Here is an 11,025-nt window from a genome sequence, read left to right on the forward strand (position 1 = left end):
TATGTACACAGGTTTTTATTTGATATATTATTTTCTTAGAAATTTAGAATTTCATTTTTTCATTTCAAGGAATTCGATAAAAGTTTTTTTTTTTCAAAGAATGAGAAACGAATCTATTTGCTTCTTTCAAACTAAATTATCTTTTTCTGGACCAATAAATCTAAAGATTTTTTTAAACTAATAAGACACACAGTCAACGTTGATAAATTGTATGCCATTTTATTACTCTCATCCTTTACCACTTTTTAGTTTTCGTTTAAAATAATATTTTCAATTAATGTTTTCTTTTTTATATCAGAAAATTATATTTCTGTTATCAGCATAATTTTTTTCCCATCCAGTGGAATTAATTTGTTGAAAAAAATTTGTGGTGATTAATTTTCCTTTTATTTTATTTCATTGATCACAAATTGAAATAGTGATACCAAAAATAAAGAGCCAGTATCTTTTTGAGTAAATGCGAAGTTTCCTAACGTAAAACAGCTAATGACAGTATATACTATATTAAAAATGGCATTTACCAGAAAATAATATACTTGTGTCTTTCTTTTTTTTAAATACTTAGTAATTCAGAATGAAGATTTTTTCTAATGCGTGGATGAAAATCCGTTTAATACAATCCCCCACTTTTTATGAATGAGTTTATGAATTGTAAAGGAGTTTCCATAAAGGGTTTTTTTGATATTGTAAGTTTGTGTACGTCATTTAATTAATGCAACAAATAGCCTAGGGAAAAATATTTATTTCGACTTCTTGAACAAAAACATATTCAACGTGGAGCTGATCGGGATTATTAACCAATGATAAAACAACACGCGACCTACTGCAGACTAAATACGGACATGCGCACTGGCATCTCTCTCTTTGCCACGTTGAAATATTATAGTTAGACACACATATCGAAAAGATCTCTCCCTTAAATAAACATGATTGTGAAACTATTACTTTTATGCGCGTTTAGTGCTGTTTTTGCAGATATTACAGAGGAAAAAGGAGTTCTTGTACTAACAAAGGACAATTTTGATGGTGCTATCGCTGACAACAAATTCATTTTGGTTGAGTTCTGTAAGTAATTTACCGGCTTCTCAAATTGCATTATTTGTTGCATAAACTTATGAAAATATCGCAATATCTGAAATGAAACTTTATTGTCAAATGGTCCTTTGATTTGTGACATACCTGCTAAGGCCAGTATTTGTTATATTTCGCATGTATACCACATTTTGTCGTCTGCATGTCATTTGACAGTTACATGTATGCACGATATTTCAAGAATTTCCTAGATGTTATTAGGATATTTCATTGTATTTGCTCAAGAATATATGTTTTATATATGAATAAACAAATATGTAACCAAACAGGTATCTTCATACAGAATTAAATGAGATATTTTAAAGTGGACATGTACCATATTGTTCAAATCCAGATCTCTGGTTTCTTGACCTATAACCATGTGTCATGCATCAGCGATCTCACTTGTGTGATCAACATGATCAAAAAGATTGAGGTCAAGAAAAGATCTATTACCTCTAGAGAAAATATATGCCTTGCTAGGTCTAAGGAGTGCATTTCCCAGATAGCAGGATGTAATTGGACCTTTGTTGGGCCAACAACCCTCCTTATGTTGGGCCACTGTTTGAATTTAACATTGGGCCATCGGTAATTTGCTCATCGGCCCTTAATCAAACCAACTTGTTGGCTTATTGTTGGGCCAATGTAACAGTTAATATTGGGCCAATGTTGGGCCAATGTATTATTTCAATATTGGGCAAACGTCATTTTTGTACAATTGGGCCATTGTAAGCAATTAATGTTGGGCCAACGGTAATTTGCTCATCGTCCCTTAATCAAACCAACGTGTTGGCTTATTGTTGGGCCAATGTAACAGTTAATATTGGACCACTGTTAGGCCAATGTATTTTTTCAATGTTGGGCAATCGTTATTTTTGTACAGTTGGGCCATTGTAAGCAATTAATGTTGGGCCAACGGTAATTTGCTCATCGGCCCTTAATCAGACCAACTTGTTGGCTTATTGTTGGACTAACGAACGGATATCATTGAGCCATTGTTGGGCCACTTATTCTTTTAATATTAGGAAAACATCATGTTTGGGCCAACGTTGGTTTGTATCTTATTGGCTCTCCACCATGACAACTCATTTGCTCTTCACTGGTTGGCCACTTGTCCTCAAAATTGACAAATATATACAATAAGGTTATAATAGTTTTGTAGTACAGTTTAATGGTAAAAGCCCTTTAATACTATCTATATATGCTAGATTAATAGTTTGATACATATTCTCAATATCTCATAGAATTGCCATCAACAAGTATTGCATTGTAAGTAGCTCTACATTTATTAAAAAAACTGAGGAAAAGGAAATCAAAATATAAAATTAAATTATGACATACTATAATTTTATTGCTCAGTACATGAAGAAAACATTAATAAAGAACTAGTTGATGCTCACTTCAAGCGATACATGTAGGGTTACATGACTGTATACTCCCTCTCTGATGTAAATTTATGCACAAGTTCAGTAAATTACAGGTATCAATAAGCACGTTTAACAAATAAACAAAGCCCTCCTGTTCTTAAAATAATACTAAAATTAATCCCGTCATTTTGTTTACTTACACAAAAAAATGTTTCTGGCATCTGCATCGTGTTTGTAACCGACAAACAGACACGGAAAAGGGTAGAACTACAGGTATGTCACTCTATATTACAGAAAAAAGTTAGGCACTGTCACTTTCCATCTGATCCCTCTACTAAGTCTCCTCTTCTCTCTCCCAAGTGTCCTCCTCTCCTCTCCCTTCTTTTCTTCTCTGTCCGTTTCTTCCTCCCCCATCCCTGTCCTTGGCATACCTTAGCTATTTTTTGATTGTGTTCTCAATGTCTTTTTAGAATCTCCAGTAGCACTAAAATTGTAATATTTGGTACTTAATACATTTGTTACTTTTCTCAGTAAAGAGAAAACATACGATTAATTTTACAAGTATATCACTATATGTTTAAGCTGTCAATTAGGAATAACTGTCTTTTTTGTTTCTTGGTGTGATTAAGTGATTAGCTTGCGTGATATAGGCATTTATGCATAACATTTCTACGCTTGATCATCATCATCACAACGTTTGATCCAATGTTGCCCCATATAAAAAAATGTATTGAAAATTTGTCGTTACACTGAACAAATTTTAAATGAAAGAACCCAATTTATGTGTAGTACTGAATAAATTTTGTTTTAACTTCAACATGTTCAACATTTTCAAAATGTTTTATCATGTACTCGACGTTTAAGTGTATATAAGTAAATTAAGTGGTAGACTTCGGAAATGTATTCTACTAGACACAAATTTCAATCTAAATAATGGAAATTATTTATTGTTTTAACTATATTAAAACACATTTTTTTTATTTTATACTTTCATTTATTTTTCTTGTATAGAAACAATAAATTTAATCACTGATAATTTATTTTGATTTGATAAATTATAAAAATTTTAAATTTATTTTACCTAGCTTGTATTTTCAAGTAGGAATAGTCGAAGATTTATTTCTGATTGTAGAGACGATCAGATCTGTTAATATACATATTTGTAACAATTAAATGTTTATACACATTGGCCCAATGTTGGTCCAATATATCGGGCCAACACTGGGCCAAGAAGCAAAATGACACTGGGCCAACGTCATTTGCCAACATCGGCCTAATGTTCTTGTTGACGTTTCGCCAACAATGTCGCATTCATTGGGCCAATGTTGGGCCAATATCTCTAGAAATAACACTCTACATTGGGCCAACGTTGGTCCAACATATCGGGTCAACATTGGGCCGATGAGCAAATTTAAACTGGGTCAATGTCATTCGCCAACATTGGCCCGATGTAACCGATTACATTAGCCCAACGTTGGCCCAATGTTAGCATGCTATCTGGGGTGCAGTGTTGACCCAACAGCACCTGGTTTCTGCACTTCCCCATGTCTGATTTACACAGATATGTACATGATATCGTTTAAAAACGTTAATTCAGCTATGCCGAGGCAAACATATTATTGATACTTACAAAGTGGATGCAGATATGCAAGGTATCAGTCTCATTACGCTCGATCGTGTCAGATTAAAAATGGCGCGGATGTCTACCCATGATGCTTAGTCAAATTCATGGTATATTGGGCCAACGTAGGGCCGATGCCAATCCCCAAACAAATATTTTCTCTCATGATAATAGTTTTATGATATAGGCCTATTAAATGCCAACAGTTAGCCCAACATTAGCGCACCGTTATACATAACCAGCTATCAATATTCCATGTTGGGCCATTGTTGGCCCAATCAAGGTAACCCAACATAGATAATAGAACCATAATGTAAGATTTGGCCAACGATGTTCTGCTATCTGGGTTATTACAAATAAATATTCAAAAAATAGAATAAAACACTCTTTGGTGCTGTGATCACTTAAGTGCAAAATTAAAATGTTGAAAATATCATATCTAAACAAAAGCAGTCATCCAATGACATTGGCGTCGGAAACAAATTGAAAGTGGGGGGCTAAGTGTAAAAAAAAAATTTTTGTACCTCCAAAAAAACCTGACAAGCAAAAAAAAAAAAAGTAAATGTCTATTTCCCAAACACGAAAATCCTATTTCGTTGGGGGGGGGGGGGGGGGGGGGGGGGGGGGGGGTTAGGTTCGAACTCCAGTACCAAACATTTTCTTCCAAACACCACCACTTTCCCCATTTTTAACCTATACTAAGACATACCTGTGGAAAGTGGGGGGGGCTAAACTTACGAAGATAGGTTCAATGTCTATACTAAGTATATATTTGGAAATAAGTGGGGGGGCTAAGCCCCCCTAGCCCCCCCCCCCCCCCCCGGTTCCGACGCCTATGAATGATAAGCTTGGACATAGAAAGTCCTCTTAATTATTTCAGAATGTGCCAAGGTTGTCCCAACGTAAAGCTCAGCAGCTAACTATAAAATTGACACCATCAATTAGTTGGCAGTATAATAATTGGGCCAACTTTCCCCAGTATAAATATCCCATCTTTGAAACACCTAAACAAAATAACACTTGTGAGTATTACAAACATTGTGCCAACGTTGGGCCAACATACTACTACCAACTTGATAAGGCACTTTCTTTAAGAGTGTATTACAAATAATGGGCCAACGTTGGGCCAGCATAATACTACCAACTTAATAAGACATTTTCGTTTAAGGGTGTATTAGAAACATCGGGCCAACCTTGGGGAAACATTCTACTTCCAACTTGATAAGGCACTTTCTTTAAGGATGTATTACAAACATTGTGCCAACGTTGGGCCAACATACTACTAAAACTTGATAAGACACTTTCTTTAATGGTGTATTACTAACAATGGGCCAACGTTGGGCCAACATACTACTACCAACTTGTAAATACACTTTCTTTAATGGTGTATTATAAACATTGGTCCAACGTTGGGCCAACACCAGGATCCTTCCTTCCTTGGAAACTAAAGTGAAGGGAAGTTGCTTACGTTGTACCAACATTGGGCCAACATAGGAATTCCGTCATGGTCGAGAAGGTTGACTTGGTAACATTGGTCCAACAATGGCCCAACGTTATTCCCCCAACGCCAAGCATACAACCTTTAACAAATGTTGGCCCAACATAGTCATGCTATCTGGGTTATTTCTGTTTTTCACATTTTTAATAATCAAGTTACTTACATCTCATGTATAGGCCTATTGATTTCTGAATTGAACTTATCATCAAAATGAATCATGTACACATTTTTTGTATAATAATATATAATGAGTTGAAGTAATCTTGAAAAGTGGAAAATCATGCATGTATTGTTTAAAACATTACCTGGGGGTAAACATTATGTCATGGTAAACATATTGTTTACTGTGTCTTTGATATTGTGTTATGGGCCAGGTTATGACATCATGTAATTAAGTTATTATTCCACTTAGTCATTAATCATTGGTTCCCAACTTAATATGTCGAACAAGAGCAAAGACATGGTTCTACAAGTCATGCTTCTTGTTTCTTTTTGTAAAACTATTTGTGTTTCCTTTTATTTTTGTCCAAGCTGACGTGGTGACTATGTGTAATAAAGCATGTTAAAGTAGGTCAAAGGAGGAAAAGGATTAGGAAGTCAGGCATGAAATTTCTCAATCAGATACATCTTCATTTGCATTTCATCAAATGTAGTATCGACGTGGCATATTAGGATTCATAAAACACGACAATTAATGAACAAAGATCTTAAATTTTGCTAATTAATAATTAGATGACAAAAGTTAACATCAACTTCAGATTTTGTTATTCATACTTATTAAGAACTTGATTAAGTTTTACACAAAACACTTTTCCAACTTATTTCGAAGTATATATGAGAGTGAAAAAGACAAAAACTGGTCCATAAAATATTTCCAACAAACAGAGGTTTGTTATTATGATTAAGAATGTGATAGTTTGATCATGTTCATGTTCAGAAAAAAAATATTATTTTACTATTAAATACATTTTTATATAGATGCCCCATGGTGTGGACATTGTAAAGCACTTGCTCCAGAATATGAGAAGGCTGCCCAGTCTCTAGCTGATGAGAAATCCGAAATCAAGCTCGGCAAAGTTGATGCCACCGAACACCAATCTCTGGCCGAAAAGTTTGAGGTCCGTGGCTACCCAACCATCAAGTTCTTTAGGGACGGCAAGCCTGTCGAATATGGAGGTAAAAAATTTTTTTTTTCTTTTTTTGAAAAAAAAATTCTAAAATGCACCTGAGTAGAAGTAAATTATGACATTTTTTTTCAATGAATTAAAAAAAGGTGCAATAAGGTAGTGGATCAAGTTGATGAATTTAGATTGCCGTTAAATTATGGAAAATGAATGAGTAGATGTCATGTCAAATGTAAAATCTGATTTTTTGGTAAACATTTGTAGGTGGCAGACAGGCAGCTGATATTGTCAACTGGTTGAAGAAGAAGACAGGCCCACCATGCACAACTCTCGACTCTGTCGATGCTGCCAAGAAGTTCATCGAAAAGGACGAAGTTGTTGTAATAGGATTTTTCAAGGTAAACATCATTTTAGATTCAAAATTCAAAAATCCATAGAGACTGAAGAAAACAAAAACATGAAGGAGTCAAGATCATGAAATGTTAAATAAGAGGAATCATATAAGTTAAGCAGGAAGTTGGTGTTACATAGTATTAAGTGGGTGGCACTTAGGATCCAGGATGTCATACAAAAATTTACCCTCATTTTAATTGCTTCTGTGCATCTTCAGAACATCATCCAATTCTGTATAACAATACCCAACAGGATATATATCTGTAACAGCAGTATTAACTCTGAGGCCATTGCATCTGTTTATGTTTGATATTCAATAGGATGTCACCTCAGCTGATGCCAAAGCCTACGAGGAGGCAGCTGCCGGCATTGACGACATTCCATTTGGTATTACCTCAAGTGCTGATGTTTTTAAAGAGTATGAAGTTGAATCTGATGGCATTGTTCTCTTCAAGAAGGTAAGATATTGAAATGTTGTGTTAAGCAATCAGAACCTTGGAAGTTTTAATGGAAACACGTATAAAAATTATACACTTTGTATGGATACTGTAGATTTTAGATAAATGTGGATGTAAACCATGTCATGTCTTCTGTTTTGAGGGGATCAACATCTGAATATTGAGTTTGATGGATATTTATCTTTTCCAGTTTGATGAGGGTCGTAACAACTTTGAGGGAGCTGTATCAGCTGACGCCGTTACCAAATTTGTGATGGGCAACAGATTGCCCATTGTTGTTGAATTCACACAAGAGGTATTTAACTCTAAAACATGTTTTCTTTTGTAAGGAATTTCAATTTAAATTTGGAAACTATCAAATTGACTTGCATACTAGGCATGGGATGTTTTGATTAAAATTGGATTTTATTGTAACAGAGTGCCCAGAAAATCTTTGGAGGAGAAATTAAGAATCACATTCTGCTGTTCATTAAGAAGACTGAGAAAGATTTTGACACAAAACTTAGTGACTTCAAAGAGGCTGCCAAAGACTTCAAGGGAGAGGTAGGTATTCAGAACATGTTTATTTAAACTGATGAGGTATTTTACAGCTGATTGTAATATATTATCCCATGTTTACCCCTTAATCTCATGGATATAACTCTTTAGATATTTTTTGGAAATCCTACACTTGTGATGTCACAATGGGTTTTGCATTAGAGTGATGAAATAAAATGTAGACGTCTATATAATAACTGTGTAAACATTAATGGATAAAGCATGGGATAAAAAGAATCTCCCAAGGCTTGGGATAAAAAAAACAACTTGTTGTATAAAAATCCTCCTATACTTAGCAAATTGCCACAGATAGATTAAATCTCATTTCTTGTCCTATGTATCTATACCAATTAGCTATAAATTTATCGTATGGCTTTTGAGTAATGTAAATTTTAGGAGGGCAATATGCTTTACATTGAAAGTATCTTCTCTCGTGAACTAATGATGGAAAATAACTACCTCCTTGTTGCCAATGGTTTGACAGAATTTTACTTTATTGTTTCATGTTGCAGGTCCTGTTTATCTACCTCGATACCAGTGATGAGGACAATGCCCGTATCCTGGAATTCTTTGGACTGAAGGCAGAGGAATGCCCAGCTGTTCGTCTGATCACCCTCGGAGAGGACATGACCAAATACAAGCCAGAGTCTGACGATCTGTCCACAGAGGCCATCAGAACATTTGTCCAGGGCTTTAAAGATGGAAAACTCAAGGTATTAACTTACAACCAAAGTTTAGGTGTTCTAGAAATAATTTCAACACATCAAACTGTTAAAATGCTCATTTGTAAGATATTTATTTTGTTGAGATACTTTGAGAAATCATAAACTACATGTTTTTAAAAACAATAGGGAAGAATTTGTAAATGGGCATAATTATTTATTTTACAATTTCAGAAAGAACAATTTTGAAATATTGTCAATAATGTTTTGCAGCCACATCTTATGAGTGAAGAAGTGCCAAGTGACTGGGATTCTAAACCAGTTAAAGTTTTAGTAGGAAAAAATTTTGTAGATGTCGCTTTAGATGAAAAGAAAGATGTATTTGTAGAATTTTGTAAGTAAATATTTCTCATTTTTAATACTTTTGAATGAAAGTACAATAATTGAAGCAAAACTAGAGATTAAAAACTTAAACCAGAGAACTAGCTGTTCGTATAAACTTGAAAATGGAAAAATTAAGATTCGCTATAAATATAATTTTAAATCCATAGAGCTGGTCTAGCAAGAAAATGTTAAGTCTGTTCAAAATATACTTTTCCAACTTCTGTCAAATTTAAAAAACACAACTTTCACATAGTTTGTGTGAGATTTTCCTTCAGTTGTGAACTATTTTACTTGATTCAAGAGTTCATGATATTGTTTGCAGATGCCCCATGGTGCGGCCATTGTAAACAGTTAGCCCCCATCTGGGACGAGCTTGCAGAGAAATTCAAGGACAAGGATGACCTTGTTATTGCCAAAATGGATTCCACAGCCAATGAAGTAGAGCAGGTCAAAGTTCAGAGCTTCCCTACCCTTAAATTCTTCCCTAAAGGCAGCCAAGACATAGTAGATTACAATGGAGAAAGAACTCTTGAAGCCCTCACCAAATTTGTAGAGAGTGGTGGAAAGGAAGGAGCTGGTGAGCCTGAGGAGGTATGTACAACATAACATTAGTTTAGTTTTCATCCTGATAGGCTCGGTTTTCATTGCAAAACTAAGGCATAAATTGAGACCAGTAGTTGGTCTTCATCTTGGATAAGCTTGGTTTCAATGCATAGCCAAAGCTGTAAACCAACACCCCATTAATTAAATCTTTGTCATGAATAAGATTTTTTTTCAACTACTATTTTTTTATGCAAATTTGAGTTTTTATTGCATTTTGGTATTGTACATTATTACTTGTGTAAACTTAAATGTATATAGCAGGTAAAGAAAAGACATTTTTCAATATCCAGAATTGCTGAAAATCTCTAAGCTGTAATAGAACAGTAGATTCAATCTTTCATTAAGTTTTGTTTAGGTAATATGTACAATAATGTCAGTAGGTATATAGGTATTTCATAATATGTAAACAATCTATTTTTAGCCTGAAGAGGAGGAGGAGGAAGAAGAGGAAGAAGAAGGAAAGGATGCTAAGGATGAATTGTAAAGAGACTCTTTGTTTATACTCCGTACCAACAGGATCTCAGTGAGAGAAAAATCTGTATTCCATGTCCTCAGCCTTTTCATCTTCTTTAAATTAGTTACAAAAAATAATGACCATGTTGATATACTTGAATGATAAAAAAATTGTTTTATTGGCCAAGGCACTTCAGCTGTAATAAGTGCTTTAATTATTAAATTGTTGGAAAACTGCTTAGAAGTGCCTTGTGAGCCATGTTAAAATCGGGAGATGGGCATTGTTTTATTTTTTTCCAACTCTGGATCATTGAGGTTGTTGCATTAGTATTGAGGCAGCTGTGCACTTGATAACACTGTAACTAGTCAAAGATCAACAAAAAAACAGAGCTTGTTAGACAGTTGGCATTTCTTATTCTTTTTTAATTATTGATTCATTCCAGTTATTTATTTTTTGTCCACTTTAATCTTGTATATGATGTTTTTTTTTTCTTTGTCAAGATTTAAGTTTTAATTTTTACCACAAGTTTAATAAATACAATATTCTTCCATTTTTGAAATCATGAAATATTTAGAAGAGGGAGAGATCATTATTTTTTCCCCTGAAAATCAAACAACTCATGCGGGATTCGATATGTGTGTGTGACTGTGTGCATGTGTGTCTTTTGATGGTGATTGATAAAAGAGTCAGTCTGAATGATATTGAAAATTCGGTGCTGTTTAGACAGGAATAATATTTAAAAGTACCAGTATGTTTGTCATAAATGCTCATGTACTAATGTTTTGTACATGTTTATAATAATTTGAAAATTTTGAAATGTAGGTTAACAAATAAAAAAACAACACAAAATTTA

General features: G+C 34.1%; 1 protein-coding gene across 1 annotated transcript; it reads left to right on the forward strand.

The window, feature by feature from the left end:
• The first annotated feature begins 839 nt into the window (after positions 1–839).
• On the forward strand, positions 840–11,025 carry LOC134269432 (protein disulfide-isomerase-like). Its single transcript, XM_062751625.1, has 10 exons — positions 840–1,065; positions 6,536–6,733; positions 6,946–7,079; positions 7,395–7,532; positions 7,723–7,827; positions 7,950–8,075; positions 8,582–8,782; positions 9,005–9,125; positions 9,438–9,706; positions 10,140–11,025. Exons 1-10 carry the CDS (start codon positions 927–929, stop codon positions 10,200–10,202), a joined length of 1,494 nt encoding a protein of 497 aa, XP_062607609.1. The 5' UTR covers positions 840–926; the 3' UTR covers positions 10,203–11,025.

This window comes from Saccostrea cucullata, unplaced genomic scaffold (genome assembly GCF_032062105.1).
Source record: "Saccostrea cucullata isolate Sc308-1 unplaced genomic scaffold, CSIRO_AGI_Scuc_v1 ctg8650, whole genome shotgun sequence".
NCBI classification, from domain to species: Eukaryota; Metazoa; Mollusca; class Bivalvia; order Ostreida; family Ostreidae; genus Saccostrea; species Saccostrea cuccullata.

Coding starts and splice junctions, on each gene's coding strand:
- LOC134269432 (XM_062751625.1), top strand. CDS start 927: ATGATTGTGAAACTATTACTTTTATGCGCGTTTAGTGCTGTTTTTGCA. Junction 8,783..9,004: donor TTAAAGATGGAAAACTCAAG/GTATTAACTTAC, acceptor AATGTTTTGCAG/CCACATCTTATGAGTGAAGA. Junction 9,707..10,139: donor GAGCTGGTGAGCCTGAGGAG/GTATGTACAACA, acceptor ATCTATTTTTAG/CCTGAAGAGGAGGAGGAGGA.